This window comes from Vollenhovia emeryi, unplaced genomic scaffold (genome assembly GCF_000949405.1).
Source record: "Vollenhovia emeryi isolate VEMERY1.0 unplaced genomic scaffold, V.emery_V1.0 DF939133.1, whole genome shotgun sequence".
Taxonomy (NCBI): domain Eukaryota; kingdom Metazoa; phylum Arthropoda; class Insecta; order Hymenoptera; family Formicidae; genus Vollenhovia; species Vollenhovia emeryi.
The window spans coordinates 360320-380962 of record NW_011967233.1 but is presented as its reverse complement, the minus strand read 5'-3'; the positions used below and the strand labels follow the sequence as shown (position 1 = coordinate 380962).

Below are 20643 nucleotides of genomic sequence, written 5' to 3'. Positions count from 1 at the left end.
TCATTAACGCTAATCTAATCAGTAGTAACCAACGCATCGCTATCAACAAACTAATCTTTGCTATCTGTACAAATTTCTTTCTCACTATTCGCCTCTGTCGCTGCGTTCTCCAAGGCGTTGCCCTGACCCAGTCGGCGACTCCTTCCGGCCCTGATCGACCCTCCTCTCCGGATCAAAGTGGTAAGAATTAAACGAAATTAGTATCACTTAGGTCGCGATGTTGAAAAAATGAAAAAATTAAAATAAACGAAATCAACGAAAGAAACGATGTGTCTTATGCGGCCATCTATAAACGTTCATACCGCCGTAAATTTAACCACGTAAAATGCACCGAGGTGGTTCCTTCGATGTTACAATCGACGATTTTTACCACTAGTTTAAATCTGCAAGCTAGCAAAACGCGATCGGTCGCCGGAATATCTTGGAATATCCGCAAGTCGTACGATTCACTTCGTGAGCTGAGAATGGCATCTCGATGACTGTCGAAGGGAAATTCATGCGTGAGGGGTGTCGTTCCCGTCCTGATCCTCTCATCGGAGTATCGATCCGAGAGTCGAAAAGTAGCGCGCGATTTCTTCTTCGGCCAGAACCGTAAGGCGGAAAAAAAAGGAGAGAAGAGAGGAGAAACAAAAAGAGGCGAGAAGAAAGCGACAAGATAAGGAAAGGGGGGGGGGGAGAGAAGCGGGCAGGGAGACAGCAAATGCGGATGCGGAATGAAGCAAGGGGGAGGGACGGGGAGGAAACCGAGAAAAAGGGACGGAGGGAAGGAACGGAGACTTCCGTGGCGACTTATCGTATCGGAAAACCCATCGAGCCGTTCATTCTGCTTCCGCTTTTATTTCCTTCCCTCGAATCCACCGGTTCATTGCCTTCCATTTGTACACACCGTACCTCGAGCATCCCCGATACCGGCGTCTAGGGATTTCTATCTGGTTACCTTTCAAGCGTTTCTTTCGCCTATCTGACTCCTTTCCCGTTTGTACCTTTTTCTCGTTGTAGCGCTTTTTCGCTTCTTACGCTTATATCCCACGCACAAGCCCGCATCATCATCGGTTTCGCTCGTTAGTCCGACAAAGGGTCCGGCTTCAACAACGCTGGTTAACCACGGTTAACTAAATTTTCTTTTTCTATACCTCTACTGCTCTCCACACAAAGCGTACCGAAACCCATCGTGTTTCACAGGAATCCTCTCTAACTTTCGAGAGTCGATCTTTTTCAACGAACAATTTGTGTTGCATTTTCCTACGATTTATGTTCCAAGTTTTATGTTACATTTCTGTCCAAAGTCAAGAATAAATTAGGAGAACAAAATTTCGTTATCCACCCGTGTTATAAAGATGTGTCTCAGCTCGTTGACATATTTATGAAAGAAAAGTTAAACTTTTAATTTCCGAAATCTAATTAAAAGATACCTCACGGGGTATAGATATGTGAATAACGTATTGTGTTCTATATTACGGTTCAAAAAGAGATATTTGGGTCATAGACTTAATTGACATTGACGAACCCTAACATGATTAGCAGAGAATTGCAACGAGTCCGCTCAGATTTCATTTGTAAGAATCTGAAATTAAGCCGTCTCATTTTACAGCCTTGTAATATAACAGAAGCTTCTCCAAATATGGCTTATTTATTTCTAAGAGATTTAACTTTGTTTCTTCTTTATTTTTTTAAGTTTCCCTGTTTTTTCTTTTTATTTCAGACATCCTTGATTACAATACTCTCGTATTACCGACTGATTCCACAGGAAACCCCATGTTTCCGCCAATCGTACGACCGAAAGGTACATATTTCCATCTTTTTTTTTTAAACTTATATTTCATGTATTGTAATAGAATTCACAAAGTATAAAAATCTTTAATATTCTCTATTTAATCGTGATATTATCAAACGGCAATTACAATATCTTATTGAAATATTGGAGAGTGTCCGTCGACGTTTTCACACCGCCCACATCCGTTATTTACAGGTGATGTGTGAACGATGGTACACAATCGCCACTCTCCATCTCGTTCTCTTTCAACGTAAAAATCTTTCGCGTCGCGAAGAGAGGCGACAGCAAAAAAAATCCATTTTTCCCCCCTCAAGACCTCAAAACCTCTTTCGTTACGCGCGGGGTGGGATTAACCGCCATTACATGCTATGATGGACATGAAAATAAGTGTCAAGCAGTCCGACAAGACAATAAGAGTGAAACGCGTGTTCGCGCACACCCACGCTCGCATACAGTTCGGCATACCGCGGGGAAGATACAGAGGAAAATAAAAACGAAATCCTCTTAGCCGCGGCGTACTGGAGAGAGCTAGACGGGAGGCATTCCAGGAGGGAGAGCAGGAAATAACATCATACATTTTGCACGTAGCAGACGGTTCCAAACAATCTACTCCGCTTTGGAGCTGAATAAACCCAAGAAAGTTTTAGTTGCCTCTCCGGCGAGTCGAGTTTCAATCATATTTGGATCGTTGGGCAGAATAGTGACGTGAATAAAAAAAAGAGAGAGAGGGGGAGGAGAATAGCAATACACAATTCCAGCGTCCAACAGTTTTTTCACGTAATTACATTGAAGTGAAAACTTTATATTATAATTTTTGCGCAGCGGCTTTAGTATTCATTCATTTAATGTGCCACACTGTATGTATTTTTTGACAAAAATTTTTTAGATATATATATATAATCCCCGACTGTGTACATTTCTCCGCAGGCATAACAACCATTATTTGCGTAAAACTAATAAAATATAAAATCCTCGCATCTCGATGGAGGCGAGAGAAAGAGCTCGTAATGGAGTCCGGGGGAAAAGAGAAAGGAAATAACTTCATACATTTTACGTACAAAGCAAATATTCGAAACAATGCAAGTCGCTAATTTTGCATTTTCATGGCCAAATCAAGCTATGTTTTTGTACTGGTTATTTCCAATTTTTTCACGTCAATTTCATACGTTTGCGCGACTATGTGGTGAAATAACCATGAAAAGGTTTGTTACTGGCTAAAACTGACTACACGTTACAATTGAACGTTTATTTAGCGCACTTGCACAATAAAGACGAAAGTTTTTTTTTGGAAAAAGTAAGTCTGTTGTCCTTATTTCTCCGTTCCTATGCACATTCAGCGTGAACGGGAATCAATTAACGTACCCCCGAGAGTTCTTCTTTTGATATTCGAAAGCCGATTCAATCTTGTCGGCTTCACGATATGTTAATCAATTTCAGTGGCGCTAAAAATTGTGTCATTCAAATCGCCATTGTACCGAAAATTCGGTGGACTTCGATAAAGGGGTTTTGAACGGACGCGAAACAGCTGCTGCCGATACGCGGCTCTGCTATTTGATCGTAACTAAGACAATTTATCGCTTGCGTAATCAACAAAACAAACAATCGTGAAACAGTTTGTACGTTTATCGATCGCGATTCGCGGAAACAACGAGGCAATTTCCGTCAATTTCGTAAATTCCACCGAGATATTTTCCAGAACAGCCGGTCATTAAATTTGGTAGAAGGGAGAATGGAACGAGATATTTGTTTTGTTGGAATAAATAAAATCTGTGGAGCAGATTGGGCGAATCAGAATATGACGAAACGGGGGGGGGGGGGGGGACGGGACGGAAACCGAGAAACACAAATAAAACGTTCGCACCTCCCCGTGCGAATTATTCGCGTAATACGAGCTGTTTCCTCGCTCGTGCTTTAGCGTAACCTCTTTTTGAAGATTACGCGTTCTATAATTCACAGCATGAAATCATGCTACTGCTATGAAAGAAATGGTGCCACTCGGACGTTAATAAGGTTAACGCGTGTACGCCGGAAGCAATTAGGTCGTAACATTATATGTGTAAGAAGTGATGAAAGAAGCTGATCTCACGCCCGACTAATCCAATTAACAAGTTGCACCAATACTCATTTTACTCCGACACAGTGACCTCGCGTTCAACGACAGAAGTACGTGCCGATTTATTATTCGTGTAAAACGACACGCAATTTACCATCATTTTTTCATCATATACAGGGTGTAAACAAATTCGCGCCCACTATTCGTACAGTGATATTATTTCTCTTGAAAAACCGAGTCGAAAAGTCCCGAACCAGTTTTTCGAATTACGCTTTATAAAGTAGTTATTATTAATTAAAAATTAGCCAATCGGCATCACTTTTTAAACACGGACGTACGTTCGCGAGCCGCGCATCTATACTAGTGTGCGTGAGGTGAGCCGCGCGCCTTAGTAGTGTCCGTCGTTCGTTCGTTTGAAAAGCGACGCTGATTGACTAATCTTTATTTAATAATAACTATTTTATGAAGCACGAGTCGGAACAAACGGCTCGGAACTTTTCGACTCAGCGTTTCATGAGAAATATTATTGTGTAAATAGTGGGCACGAATTAGTTTACACCCTGTATATTATGCAAAACATTATTATGTTACGCGAAAGAAATAATGCGCGAGCCTCGCCGTTTCGAGCAACCTCGCAGTGTGTCAATCTTAATTTATCGGGAACATCCGCCGTCATATTATGGATACATATATATACAAAAATAACGAATATTTAAAATAATCCCTGTCTCAAAACGAACATAGTTGATCCATCATGCTTATACCAGCGCATTTGCTCATATCAGCCAATGCAAAGGAATTTTTTCTCCTCCCTTTTTTTTGTGCAAACGACATATCGCAGTCGACCCAGATACGCGACGATGAAAAAAGTCAGACATACAACTCGATGGCGCGAATACCGACAGATTTGATAGATGCGAAAATGTCGCTGCGGTCGGAACGGCGTTAACGTTTCCATCAAAAAAAGCTTTCCGCTGGCGCAGCAACTCGGTGCATCACCGGAATTATTTCGGAATTACGACAACAACATTTATTCGCTGACGCCAAAGAGATTTTCCCTACGTCGGGTATTTTTCATCTCGCACACGCGCGCGCAACTTCAAATTTCCCGCTCTCTATTTCATTACTGCAGAAATTATTTGTCAATCGTGTCGCACAGGGTATATATCTTGGTTTATTATTAGGATTATTCGACTTCGTTATTTCCGATCGACCTGATCGGCGTGATTTAAATTGCCAGGACCAAAGCCAGGTACTCCCCGGAACCTCACGGTGACGGAAATCAGCAACGGTTTCCTGATAACCTGGCAACCTCCTGTGGAAAAAGCCCATCTTATCCAATACTATACTATCAAGTACAAGACGGACGGACCTTGGAAAACGCTCAACAAGGGCCAAATACGACCCGAGGAGACCAGTTATTTAGGTGAGACACTATTGCCTTCTTCTTTCTCTCTGTCTCTCTCTCTCTCTCTCTCTCTCTCTCTGTCTGCTCTCTTGTGGATCGGAGCGATTATTATGCATAAAGTTTCTTACGAGCATCGGACAGGCGTTCAGCACCGAGTACGAGTAATTCCAAAACACTCATGAACCAATATTACTTATCGAACCGACTTTCGAGAGTACGGCTTTCATGCAATTTCCCGTTTAACGCGAACGCCTACAGTGAAGAACCTGGTCGGTGGTAGGACCTACTATTTCCAAGTGTTCGCCAACTCGGCCACGAATTACGGCGCGAGCGACCAGGTGAAGTTTCCCGTGCCGGCTCGTGTTAAGCACAAAGCGATCACCGCGGGCGTCGTAGGCGGCATCCTCTTCTTCCTTGTCGCCATCATCCTCAGCATATGCGCGGTGAAGATATGCAATAAACGGAAGAGACGAAAACAGGAGAAAGGTATGAACGCCCCGTGGCGTTATCGACGTATCGTACACCGTTTTGCCCGCAATTCGCCTGGACCTGTGCTCCTGGTTGTGTCGTCTCTGGGATGACTCTCGCAAAAGAGACAGCGTTCTCTCAGAGGAGTCTCACGAAACTAACGCCATATGGAGATTTATTTCACGAAGCTACAATTAAATTTCGTTAAAATTTAAATATATATATAATTTGGATATCATTTTAATCTACTAGCTGCTAATTAACTGCTTTACTCCGCACGCGTTACGTCCTTTCGGAACGGAGCATCTTGGGTGAAGTAAGTTAGTTTTTGCAAATATTGTGCGTTATTTCTCTTACTTGGTCCGTCCTGGGCCCGCTTATTTCTTTAACTTTTACCGAAGACTCGTGTCGATTGCGGTAGCAATTTGTATTCAGTGCCCAGGACTGGCCAAAGAGACGGCTACGATTTGGCAACGCAGGCGCCGGGCATGCACCTGTGAACTTGAACATTCATAGTTAACATAATTATGTAACATTGTAGAACTGCTTTCAGCGTATAATATGGTGGCCTGCCGGGTCACCGACGCCAGGAACGGCGCAGGGCAAGGGCCCCAGGGAACAGTGCCTTTGAAAAAGTGAGTGTCTACCATCCGAAACACTATTATCCCCTCAGGCCCTAAAGAATCTTAATTCATAATACTTTGGAGCATTCTTGAAGGCTCTGATCATATATGACAAATAGACCGAGAAGGTCGCAGCTGCACTAGAAATCTGTTTTATCTACTAGTCAAAGTCTGAGATTCGCAAAAATATAAAAAAAATTCAATTATTCAGTCATTGCAATGAGTATCTTCCATGTACAATCCAATATGCAATCAATAACTTTCCGACAAACAAGAAGTCTTCGTAGATGAATTCTGGCGCAAGATTGGCAAAGCGAGCAATTAAAGTGCTTCAAGCGTTGACTCATCAGAAGCCGATGACGAGACCTCTGAACGCTTGATTAAAATACAATAAATCGCACAGTCATGAATGATCGACAATTTTGTACCGTCACAAAGTGCAGATGCGACTTCGAAGAAACATATATCATTTAGGTTTAGCCAGAACTAGGGATTAAGTCCATGCCACCCCCTCTTAACAAGCAATAGGCGATCGAAGCACCTCAAGCATTTACGAAACCTCTCACGAATAATCTTCTAGCCAACAAATATTCGAACATTCACCTCTGATATTATATATATATACAACTAGGCATATATATATATATATACATCTCTATAGTTTTATTGCTCCGGATGTGTCAAAATTCATATATGGTATATATACTTCGTATCGCTCCTACGCCAACGACTCTCTCTCTTTGCAGCTGTAGCTTTAATGATGATCCCTCTTTCGCCATGTCACTTCTCAAATTAATAACACCGCTCGATTATTTTACGAGCTAATCGGAAGTAACGATGACATGCCGTTGTCGTACCAGCGACACGTTTACAAAGACATATACGACCGCAAGACTTAGCGAGACGTACGGAGAGAAATCCATTCTCTCTCCTGCCGTCAGCTCAATCCACTTTGACAAAGGACAAGCGCTATCCCCCTGAAACGGGAGGATTAAGGAAACGAGGAACGACAGAACCTCTTTTGATCTACTTGCGCCATACATAACACTACGAGTTTCTAGATATATATATGTATATATATGTATATATATCTAGAATCTATACATATATATCTCTCGTAGCAATTAAACCGGCAGACTAAACCGCAGCAGCAGAGGTATTTTGGACGAGGTTGGAGAAACGATCTTTCGATAATCGATAAGTAATTTACGCAAACACTCCCACGCGCAACACCACGTGCGTGCGTGCGTGCGTGCACGCTAGGCATGAACGAAAGAATCGAGTTCATTACGTGCGATCTGGCGTTCCGAATCGAATCGGATCTCGTGGTTCGAATCAAATAGAACGCGGCGAATCGCTTGCGGCGGATAATTGCACGGGCGATAACCAATTTGTTTCCCGCATCGAAACTCGTTTCTTTCGAGCGACGCGGGAATACGCGAAGAGGAACGAGAGTTGCGTGCAAGAAACGGCACCGATTTGGGAGAGCAGCGGTCTCCGTTACATTCATTCAGTTTGAAAAGCAAGACAAGCTCGTAGAGAAGTACCTGACGCAACTGCAATTCTTTTATTAAATTAATCAACAGAGAGATTTTCGCTTTTTTTTTTACGCAATCGCAACGTAATTTGATTCTACCGAGAAACGGACGGCTCGATTTGGACCGTCGTGATCGCGATTCGCGCGATCTGGAACAACATGAACACACCGAGAAAGGAAGCTACCGATCGGAAAACGAAAACAAGACGTGCAGACGTGCAAAATCGTCGCACGTCGCATTTTTGACGCACCCCCGTGATTCACCCGGGGTGAAAAAGAAAAAAAAGACGAGCCACGGCGTAGCGCGTGGGGCGTTCGACTTTACTGGTGACTTCACGCCAAGCGGACTGCACGTGTAGTAGCGGGTAACACAGTTGTGACTCTGTTATGATTTCCATCGCGGCATCCAAAAGTCCACAATACGACTGCAGTGATGCCTATTCTGGATCGTAGCTCGCCACTCGATTTCGCGTCGATTTCTATGCCGCCATTTTACTGTACGTGCGCGCATTCCGTCATTCGCTCCCGGTCTTCGACCCCGAAGAGCTCGCGCGACGACTTTTGAGACAATTCATTCGACCCAGCCATATTCACCGTCATCGTCTCTTATCAGCCGCACCGTTGCCCTTGCTTGATTCTCTCGAGTGCAATTATTATTCGGTACTGCGTTTCTGTACCGTATCTCAAAATGCTTCTCGCGTGTCTTATCGTGAGGGTGCCAACAGAGATTTCCAGTCTTCTTTATCCCGTTCCCTCGTGAATTGTCCTTACACGCACAGGCAACATGTCACGCTCACGCCTCCACAATAATCGAACCTCGAACCATCAATCGAACAGAGACCGAGTGCGATCGCATGACATCTAATACAGATTTTCTCGCAGGTTCGAAGACGATTGCGAAGCCGTTCCGAATTGAACCGCATACATGTGTAATTATGAGTGAAAACTAATTTCGCAGCCGTGGCGCTGCATTCTCGACCTATTACATTCTACACCGTCTAATTTGCGGTCAAGCATGCGCTTTTGTAATTGATATGTACGATTATTGATCGTCGTCCTTAATTTCATTTCTTTCACTGCAATCAGCAGGCTAGCCCTCTCATATCGTTTAGTCGTAAATATATTTCAGTGTTGGGGATACTGCTGCCGTAATCTAGACTTAATACTGCCTTGCGTGTAACTGTTCTATTGTCTCCACGTTGTCTTCCCTAGAATAACCCTTCAGAGTTGTCTATTTCATGCCGCCGTCATGTGTCATCCGTCGTCACCCTCATGATAAGTTCGAAACGTTCGTCGCGCAAATTTCCACTGAGAGCGCGGTCGCGTTTGTCGAGAATTATACCGAGAGAGATCGATATTGCACGTTTACCTACACGTTGTATATCCAGAACGGGCTGGACGGTTCAGCCACTGCCAAGAGTCTTTTTCTCCGAGGCCCGCATTCGTGGTCACGTGCCTGGGCTGCATGCCGAGTAGTAGCAACGATTGCAATTCCCTAATGCTTTAACGATGTCAGGTACAAGACATTACACTAATTTCGCTGAGACAACGACAGTTTCGTTTGACCGCGAGAAACTTAACGAAGTTAGAGCGAGTTAAGGCTCGGTCTTAACGTGATTTTCTTCCGCACGTTATATAATAACCACGTGTTTCTTCTGACGAATGCAGTCGTTGCGCATCGTTGGCCAGGCAGCTCGAAGTAACGACTACGAATACAGGCCTGAAATGAAATCTCGGTGCTAAGCACCGTCACGATCAGAGCAAGGATCAGAAGAGAGCCGACGCAAGCGAGCCAGAGAATAGCGTCAAGGGTCGAGAGACTTTGGAGAGGAAGGGCGCAGGGTGCTACTTCGCGAAAGGCGGGAAAGAAAGGAATGGAAAAGAAAAGCGCCACGGCAGATAGTAGAGCCAATCGATCGTAGTCCACGAAGGGATTTTTCCCCCCGCTGCCTTTCTCTCTGTCTCTAATACCTGTCTTTTATTTCTTTCATCCTGCGTCTCCGACCCTAAGCCAATTCTCGTGCAAAACGGTAATCGTGAGAAGACCGACAAGCAAGTCAAGATTGCGACAAAAAGAGAAAAGAAAGAAAAAGGAAAAAAAAACAAACGAAAGACAAAGACGATAAGAAATCGTGGGCGTCTCTTGTCCTCCTCTCTCTCTGTGTTTTCTGTAGGTCGACAAATCTAAACGCGTGCGGCGAGTCAGTCTCGACGCTGACCCGTTGCAGCCCGTTGAATCCGCAACTACCACCACCACCACAACCTCTTCATCAATCACCACTTCCTACGCAAGTAACCACCCCCGCCACTGCCACCTCGGAGCCGGTCCACGAGCAGGCCCCCCCGAACCGTGATCGTGACCATCACGCACTCCACCTCGATAATCGAGATTACGAGAGCGTGTTTATCATAGAGAGGCGGAACAGTAAGCCTAACCTCCGCTAGCCACACAGAAAAAAACCAAGTACTACCACTACTACTACTATTACTACTACTGCTACTACTACCACTACCTATTACTGCTACTACTACCGCTACTACCGCCTACTATTACCACCACTACTACGTACCCGTGACCACGGTTGCTCCCGAGAACCATGAAAATAAGCTCCCGCCGACGGTATACGTATATGTGTTTGTGTGTGTATAAACACGTTGTACCGAGCGGTCCGTCGATCGATCGAACGAACTGTCAGATCGAATTCATTTCTCCGTCAGTCGTCGATCCTCCTCGGTCGATCGAGCGAGCGAAACGCCAATTACCGGTGGGGACACATGCCCGTTACTACTACTATTACTAGTAACTACCGCTACTACTACCACTACTGCTACTACTACTACCTACTACTATGCGAGACTACAGCTCTGCAATGTTACCTGCTAGGACCTACTAATCTACTACCACCTACTACTATCTACTACTACTACTTAGGATGATTGTCATGACTGTAGATGAGATCTGCAATACAGGCAAAACAGCTAGGAGTTCACACTAGTAACATCCAGTCAGTACCCTAATACCTTCGTTCGGCGGCCTTAGGGAGTACATAGATAAGGGAGATCGAGGCAAGGCGGTAGAGCTCTTTCTTTCGTTTTATTATATTCTTTTCAACTCTTCTCTGCCGACCTGTGAAGACATTTTTGCGATTCTCTCCGCTCTGTTCTGCATTACATCCAACTGTCATCAGCATATCGATCTACGTTGCTTCTTTTATGTACTATCTCGAACCGGGAGTAACCCCCACAGCGCGGTGTCCGCCTCTCTTTCAGTCTATCATCACGCTTTATTCATTTCATTGCTCCTTTATTGCGTGTACGTATTTCTTCGTTCCACACAGGATTCATTGTCACGCGCGCTTATCAGAGAACTATAAATTGTTACTACCTACTACTCTGACTCCATCTATTTCTCGCTCATTCTTCACATTATTGCTTCTCTGTGAAAGTCACCGTTATGATACTTATTTCCTCTTTACGAAATTACCAAGTGTTCAACTCATTAACCTTGTACTAATGTTTAATTTCTTTTTTCATCATTAGCTAGCTAATTTACGCCGAACGCAATATGTTCGAGAGGTGCAATATCTATTTGACCAGTCCTCTCTTTCCCGAAAATAATTTTTATGTGAGAGACTGCAAGCCATTTCAAATAGTTTTCAACATCTTTGAAATGGAAGACGTTTATATTTTATTGCTTTCAAACCTTGGCTTTCAGATAGATTGCACCTATTGAATAATTCAGAAACTTTATTGCGTTCTCCTTCCGTGATTTTTAAAACTTCTTTACCTCATATTATATGCTTAACATCTTTTTATCGCTACTGTGTTCTTTGTCGCGTCTATACTCGCTATTGTTGCAATTCTTCATGTTCAATTTTTTATTTATAGTTCTACTAACGTCAAACTACCATTTGTGTATTTCTTTTGCTTTTACAGCGCTCAACATGATTGCAATACTTTTCAAAGTATGTCACAAATTTCTCAGTTTTTTTCTAAATATCTTCACATATTTACACATTTTAATTGTTACTACCTTCCAGATTATTATTACAAATATGACACTAAGAGGTATATTGATCTTGTTAATGCGTTTATGCGCTATCACAAACCACTTGACTTTAAATCGCTTGACTTTAAAACTTTCACCATGACGACGCTTTCACTTATCACTTATCTATTTAATTAATTGCTAATCGACAGATAATTTTGCGGTGACTCGATGTGTTACGCATTTCAGAAAATATTACTCCAATTCACTTATCTGCGTTGCCTCTTCCGAAATTATTTCACGCAGAGATTGTTTCGTACTACACTAAAAAAACCATCGAGTTTCCTCATGAAATAGTTACTTTTCTTAACTTTCATACACCGCGTAATGAACATTTCTCTTCCTTAGATGCATTCTTTTTAGCATCTATTAAAACTTCACAAACAGCTAGCAGGAAGTTACTGGTACATATCTTCACAATTTGCCGCGTAAATATACGCATATAAATTTATTTTGTAATAAAACTAGTCATCAATAATTGACCTGTTTACAAAGATAATCCAGTAGCTTGTTGCGTATTTCCAGACCATTTACCCAAACCCGGTTTGGTGCATGTTGTTTAATGATCGCATAACGTTTACGATATCTTTCTAAGAGACATGCCATATTAATGCCATCTAAAGAATTTCGAAGCACATCTCACCAATGCCGGGCTTACCATACCGCTTCACATTACTAATCACATATTAGCTCGTCATATCACGGTTACTAGTCCACATTAGTCTTACAAGGTGCCACTTCTCGCAATATGATCCAATACGATTCTCTCTGCCCGTACGTACACAGATCGCATGCGACACGAGTATCGCCCCATATTTCGTCATAGATGCGAAAAGCAATATTCGTGTAACCGATAATAGCCGGCCGACAAATTGGTCGTTATATCGAAGAAACGTTTGTCAGAGAAATCGAATAAAACTTCGATTTGGGCGACACCAAGTTTCAGGCGGCGTACATATGGCACGTCGGGCTGCAACGATTATTGCGGCGCGCACGGCCACGGCGGAGCTCTAATTCAAGCTTCTTGTGTTATTTGATTGTTTTCAGTTTGTCGATTCTAGACGAGCAATAAACAGACAGACACGTTCATGCTTACACGCGAACACGCGGCAATAAGCAAGGCGGAGATAGGTAAGCCGCGCTCGTTGCGGCCGCGCGAAAACTTGTATCCACGTATACTCATACTCATACCCGTTGTCGTATCCACCTGTTAATCGTTCACGACGCCACGTCGCATTATCCCGCTCAGCCCGTTAAAATCGACGTACACACTCAAACTAACCCCAACCATCCTCAAATCCGATCTGCAATTAATTCCAACGACAGCCTGTACTTTTATCATTTCCTCGACCGTTTCACAATCTTCGTTTCCACTTCTTTCTTCACAGAATCGAGTGTTTCCAGGAGAACGAAAATTGTATAATACATATAATGTATAAAAATTCAATCGGATTACATAATCGAACCTTACGACACACTGATTATCTTATCAAAACGCAGATGTGACAGTTTGTACGTCGCGTCGTCATTATTTGCTGATTTCCTTACTACGAAACACTCGACCAATTTACATACTTGTGCCTCATTGTTCTACACGTTCTACACGTTTCGCTGTGTCTTTATTATCTCTTGTGATACTTTTACTAAACGAGGAGAACAGCGTTACTGTTCAAGACGCCTTTCTACTTTCGCGTTAAATCCAATATCAATCGAGCCGAATCGACGTACGACGGTGAAACGCGTCTCCACCGACACCCATAAGACACTGTTTATCTATTTGCTCCCTAACACCACCGCCTAGAAGTAACGTTCGATTATTTAGCGTTATATTTCTTATCATTATCGCCACGACATATTGTTTTTTGTGAATGTAATCGTTGTGTTACAACATTCTCTCTCCCCCATCTTTCCTTGCTGCCGGACCCGAAGGAGGAGAAAAGGTGACGAGTTTCTCGGAGCACCTAAATCCACAATTGCTATTCACTGATCAAAGTCAAAAGAAAGTGCAAAAGATTCGCGCAAAAAGACAATATATATATCTATGAGAATGGAACAAAATTTTGCTAGTGAAAAAGAAAGAAGAAAATATATATAAGATAAATATAAGATTCGTTTCGTTGAAAATTAAAGAAAGGAAAAAGATCCACTCACTGCCGAAGCCTACCCATCCGCAACCCACGTCACGCCCGACCACTCGTGCACCGGAATGTGCATGCGCATGCCCTCCCTGCCTGCATCCGTTATTCATTATTATACGTACGAATAATTGATTATTGATAATTATCTTGCCACATTTAACTTGAACATTGGCATTTACGTTAAGTTTGTTCTAGTACTTTGTTTAACTTTCGTTCGTTAACGTTGCCGTGTCTTTTGCCGTTAGTGTTGCACGTATTCGCCGTATTCGAGCGGCCGATGGATCACGTCGGAGGAAGAAGCGGAATTTTTAGAAGCGTTTGTTCAGTAAACAACTTCGTCTAACTTAAGACGTTTCTACGGAAGCGACACAAGTAAACTGGACAGGTGCCGAAATTTTCTCCCAAATATCAATTCGAAAGACACAAAAAGAAAGAAGAGAACTTATACTAAAAATTATACTAAAAAGACAACTTTTAATAACGTACACATCCAACAACCATCAACGTACGCCTTTTTGTCTTTACGTTATCAAATGCACGCTCAAATTCGTGGTATAATGAGAACTGTGTATTAATTTGGGAAAAATTTTGGTACTATTCATGACGGATGGTGGGTCCCGCGTGGACATAACGCCAAGATCCTCCTCCGACGATCTCGATCGAGCCGTGTCTGTCAATCGCCACAACTGCGATCGTTCTAACGCTCCTTCTGTCCTATAGACCTAGAAAAAGCCGAGTACCAGGTTTAAGCCTCCTGAAGGAGATCCTGAGCCCGGACACCCCGGACTCGTGCCGCTGTCGTCCGCTGGGCAAGATCTCCCGAGCGGCTGACGGCCGCTTCGTCGTGGCGGACTCGGTTCTCAGCTCGGCCAACAACAGCATCCTGGACGTCTCCAGCAGCGACGACGGTGGTTTCCTACCGAAGCAGCGGCTCAAATCCTCGTGGCGACGCCCACTGGTTGGTACTAGCCAGCTCAGCCTAAGATCCGACGGCAGCGGCGTGTCCATAGGTCCCCTGCCATCGAGCCATCATCACCACGGCATCGTGAACCCTTTGGCGAGGATACAGCCCGTGAACGTCTGCACGATTACGTCGCCCAGATTCCTGGCTAGTTCGCCGAGCGGGGCTCAGGTCCCCTGGACACCTTTGTACTTCAGCGATCTCAGCTCCGTCAAGCAACCATCCTCCGGCGAACGTTCCTTCCCGACGCCACCCGGCTACCTCCAACTTCGCAGCGTCCACCAGCGATACAGCCAGGAGTTACCGTCTCTCAAGGCGATCCATGCCGAGTCGAGACGATTCGTGCCGGTTCAGCCATTGGCGACGTCTTCGCCACCGCAACCGGCCGGACGACCGAGGGCGAGATTGCCGCCGAGACACGCCAGGCACGCCAGATCGGCACCGGAGCTCGCTGCCTCGCCTGACCTGGAGACATCGCCTGAGAGCAGATCGAGCAGTTCGGGTTTCGGCAGCAAGAATACCTCGCAGCAAAACCAGAGTTCGAGAAGCGGTAGCACAGTCGCTGAATGGAGGCCGCCGCCTTACAAACCGCCCCCGCCGCCATTGGTAGTGGGCCGCTGGCTTGAGCTTCAGGATCCGGTCAAGGTGGGGCACACGCATATACAGAACGCCGTGGACGCCGGCAGCGTCGACGGCCACTACGAGTTCGATCCGGTGTCGTGCACGCCGACACCCACGTCGGCCTCGACGCCTACGCGGGAGGAGAGACCACCGATGCATCAGATCCACGCAATCCACGTTCCCCACATCCATCAAGTGCACACGGTACATCAGCAAGCGCCGAGGTACAGCAGAGAGAACATAGAGGCCCGAGTACAAGCGATGAAAGCGGAATTCCATCAGTTTCGACAGAGACAGGCGAGAAGACGGCAGAGCGAGCATCTGGAGAGCGCATGTTGAAAATGGAACAAGTTGAACATCTCACCGATCGATTCAATTTCATTAGGGCCGCCGCACCGCGAGTCTAACGATCGAGTTGAAATCGATTGGGATGGTTGCAGAGTTAGATACATAATGTGCGAGACAAAAGTAATTATTAAAGGAGGAGCTAGGAGAAGGAAGCTAGACGTCGCTCGCGATTAGATTTTGGTACTGGCTTTTGACTACCATAGAAGATCGCGCGTTTTTCAACACGGCGACGATAACGTGATCATCACCGAAGACCAACCACCGCAGCACAACGAGGATCATCATCACACGTGATTCCGCATTTAGAGGAGTTTAAGTCAATTCTAGTAGCTGGACATCCATCTACAAAAGAAGGCTGTTATAAGCATCAGCTCAGGATACATAAGTTTCGCACGACCACGAGACAGGAGCGACGTAGTAGAACCGTACGTTAAGACGATAATCTTTCGGAGTTTCGCCCGTTTTACCGATTAAGAGGACCGTCGAGTATCCTACGGGGGAAACAATCTCGATATCATTTACTCGGGGGAGGGGGGAGGGGGGGCTAAATCCAGCGACGTCGATCGCGCTGGGACGATAATAGAAACGAAGTGCGTAAACGAAAATGTTCGAATCCGATTATTATTGGTCATATCCCGCGTACACCAACCACGCCTATGTCCGGTTTAGAGGACCGTGATTTTTAACGATACTATAATATAATAATGTAGAGGAACATACGGAAGATTCACGGGGGACAAACAGGGGGAGGATGCTTTTTTTATAAAGAAAAAAAAACTCAGTGGAACTGTCCTTAGAGCTAGGAAGTGCGCAGAAGATAGAGAGGGAGAGAGAGAGAAACACTCCCGATTGGCTCAAGGGGATGTTGAACGTAGCAGAATTCTCCCGTTATTATCGCGATCGGGACGAGAGATGACGAGGAGGGAAGACGGGAGAGCAAAAGAAAGGGGATAGTTACGTCGGCATGATACTCCAAAGAAACTGTACCACTGTACATGCTCCGCGTATACCTTTTAAATATAAGATTAAATTTAATCGTACGCTGTAAGTAATAATTAAAAACGAAAGAAAAAACAAAAAAGTAAGATAATCGAAGAATTACCACACTCACATGTAAACACACACACACACACACACGTCAGACACATACACACGTACAGACACACACAAAGTAATTATATCGATGAGCAATGGACTCGAAACGTGATATTAGGCCGAAGTTTGCCTCGAGATTGCTTAAGGACTCACCCGTACTGCACTGCCTGTTTAGGGTTTCGCTAGCGACCCAACATATTATCGGCACAATAATTTTTCTTAAGCAACGTAAAAACGAGAATAAGAATAACGTTCTTCGAATCTACGCGTGCTCGGCCAGTATAGCACTCGGCGATTGTGTGCACGCGTTCACCACGCGTGTCACCCACGTTGGCCATCGCCCCTATCGACACTCCCGGGAGTTTACCGGTCGTCTTTCTCGAATTAGAATTAGCGAGCACGCGTATCGACGACAGGCGAGGTCGATCGGACTCTTCAAAAATAAAATATGAAAAAGGGGAATATATTGAAAATTATTAGGGAAAAAATATCTTTCAACTGCCAATGAAAAGGGGGTCCTCGGTGCGTTCGATTCATTTCGTACGAGAGCGTTGACGTTGATTAAATAAGTAAACCAGAGGCATTTAAGTGGAGAAAGACGACCGACACGCGGCCGTCATCGCCGGAAGGCAGGTGCACGCGCGGCACACACGCGCCAATCAAGCCGAAGTTCGCGTGTAATTAGAGAGACGAAGGAGTTTTAAAACACGGAAGCGCGTACACATCATACATACATACAAAAATACATACGTACGCATATACACACACACACACACACGCCAGATACAATTGAATACGAACACTCACAAATGACAGACACGCACATTAATACGAGAGGAGAGGCGTTCTTCGAGACCCACCTAATTCTCACCAAACGCATCGGATCATCTTGAATCACGGTGAGATCGGGGACTGGCGATCACCGATCGCGGGGGGGAGGCTCCTCGGGCGAATCTACGGGCTAATCAGTGTCGAGTCGCCGCGCGACCTAACGCGAGAACGTGTACCCCGTTCGAGGACGCGTGTCCCCCTTGGCGAGGGGGGGGCAGACCGGCGGCGCGCTCGTTCCTCTCTCTACCCTTTTTTTCTAATCTCCTCTACACGTACGACCGTGAAGACACCCCCCCGCGCGGGATCGGGCCGGCCCGCGCGACTCCCGGCGTTTTACTTTCTTTATAGTACAAACACTTATTTATACATACGTACGTATTATACATATTTATTATAAATATTAGCAAGGGCCCTACTACTCACGATTCAACTATACTTCGACGAACCGTAACGGCGAGGGGACGAAGAAGAAGATGAGTAAGAAGGAGCGGCGTGGGCGTCACCGAAGCGCCCTGTACAATTTCGTTAAAATGTGCATGTGTGCGTGTGCGTACGAGGCCGGACCAGGTGAACGGGTGCAAATGAACGCGAATGAATGGCTCGTTTCAATCAGATCGCGAACGTTGATGTTCGCGATACCGTTGGCATTCGTCGAGGTTGTTCATTCACGTTTGATTACACACAGAAGAAAAAAATCTATTTAAGTTAAGTAAGTAAGATACGTTGAAATCACGTTTCTTTAAATCTGCTGAATTTTTATTTACCTGTACTGAAACATTTGCTAGATTTGAAGAAGTAGATATGAATTCTCTTGGAGATTACAGTTCTTAACCAAATAAAATTTTGGCCAAGGTAAAGAAATCTTTCCTTTGAAATTAAATGAAAGTCCCAGTGAGGTCAAAATTCCAGGAAAATGTGCTTGATTTCAAGGAAACTTTTTCTGGGTGCACGCTCGGCTTGAATCCGGCCTGGCGTGCGAGGAAAGATGAACGTGTGAGAGTAATGTCAACGAGTGAATGGAGCGCGAACGAAGACAGATTAAAGCTAGATCCAGATCGAGCAAACGAGCGCGACCGAACGCGAGTGAACTTGTTCGTTCTTTCGCGTTTGTACGCGTGCTCGCTTGCCCGGCGTGCTTCCGGCTTTAACACGTGTGCAAATGCGGTTGTTAAGACAAAAACAGAGAACATAATGTAACATACACGATCACGCAGACAACAAAAGAATATAAAAAAAAAAGAAATACGATAAAAGTTAAGAAATAACGGAGGTGACACGAAAGAGTACCAATATTCTAAAGTAATTCTAATGGTTGAATTAATAATTTGATAATTAATTGATATTGTAAATCGTAAACGACGTAGCGTGTAGCGTATTAATCAACGAGAGCGACGAAAACGCGGCGAGTATTCATTAATTATTATATCCGCGCGGGAGTATTACGACGTGAGACATACACGTGGAAGGACGGGGGAGGAGGTGCTGAGAGACTCGCGCCTGTAGAATGGTACCAATTTTTATCGTCAATCGCGTAAAATCGTTAATATGTTACTAGCGAATAAACGTATCAGACGCGAGATGTAATTGTAATTGTTGGGGATGTAAAGAGAATAGATCTCTCCGAGTCGAGTCGACGTTCGCCGCAAGACGTTGGGGGAGACGTTTTTTTGATAACGCGACGATAATACACGCTTCGTAATCACACATTATACACGAGAGACACCCTCTTCCCCCTTCTGGATGGATACGGCAACAGGAAGAATCATGTACGCGAGAGAAGGTGATCCAAACAATTGACTTGTAGATGTATAAGTAACGTGTAGATATATCATAGTTAGATACACACACAACGATCTCAAGAGGTCATGCAGTGTGAACGATCGCGATAATGTACGAGAATGAGAGGGACAGAGAGAAAGAGAGAGAAAGTACAAGAGAGAATGTAAGAAAGCGTGAGAGAGCAAAGAGCGAGGAGAGAAGTGCGAAATAGATAAAAATAGTAAGTAACCAAAAGAGAAAATCTCGAACGATCCTTGGCGTTATCGTACGAGTCTGTCGCGCAGCGAGAGAGGCTCGTGCGATAAAACGGAATATGTTCGCAATGTATTCGAAACGAGGGAGCTGTAGGGACATCGTGAGATTGTGAGAGAAAGCACTGCATGGTTGTGAGAGAAAGATAAAAGAAGAAAGGGAGTGGAAGAAAGGGAGACAAGAAAAATAAATGAGAAATGGCGATTTCGCTCGGCATATTTATGGATAATATGGTTGAATCGTGAATCTGTTTGTAAAAAAAAAAACTTTATCACTGATCACACGACGTGTTTCGTTCGTCTTGAGTTCCTCTTTCGCGACTCGTGTGGATGCTTTACGTTTGTCATCGTCATCGCGCACCCTTTACGTTCGCGACACTCGTCGTTGTATCTTCTCCGTACACGCGTGTAACTCGTGCGAGGCCGCGAGCGACTGCCGTGATTCGTGGATTAATTAATTAATTAATTAATTAATTAAGCGTTTCATTTGTTATGTGTACCTGAAAGCCAGCCGCGATTTCGGCTCATTGCCCATAATCGCTTGAGCGAAATTCGTGAGCCCTCGAAGCAGGACGTTCGCGATTTTGGAGAGTCGGTGGTTTTTGGCATCGCGGATCACACGTGCAACTTTATTCGCCACGCGACTGGAGACGTACGCTTATTTCGCTTTAGTAATGAGTTCATGTACAAACTGTAGATAGTCATAAA

General features: G+C 44.5%; 1 protein-coding gene across 5 annotated transcripts in view; it reads left to right on the top strand.

Moving 5' to 3' along the window:
* Positions 1–18392, top strand: part of LOC105567855 (protein turtle) — a 64815-nt gene extending 46423 nt beyond the window's left edge. For 2 of the 5 annotated variants that reach the window (XM_012023075.1, XM_012023074.1), the window contains exons 9-14: positions 115–180; positions 1703–1783; positions 5068–5253; positions 5494–5721; positions 6245–6338; positions 14770–18392. In XM_012023075.1, the coding sequence (XP_011878465.1) occupies positions 115–180; positions 1703–1783; positions 5068–5253; positions 5494–5721; positions 6245–6338; positions 14770–15970 (1856 nt within the window). In that variant the 3' untranslated portion in view covers positions 15971–18392. The remainder of the gene's footprint in view (positions 1–114; positions 181–1702; positions 1784–5067; positions 5254–5493; positions 5722–6244; positions 6339–14769) is intronic. The other 3 variants (XM_012023077.1, XM_012023073.1, XM_012023078.1) reach the window with 3 other exon arrangements.
* Positions 18393–20643: the final 2251 nt, after the last annotated feature.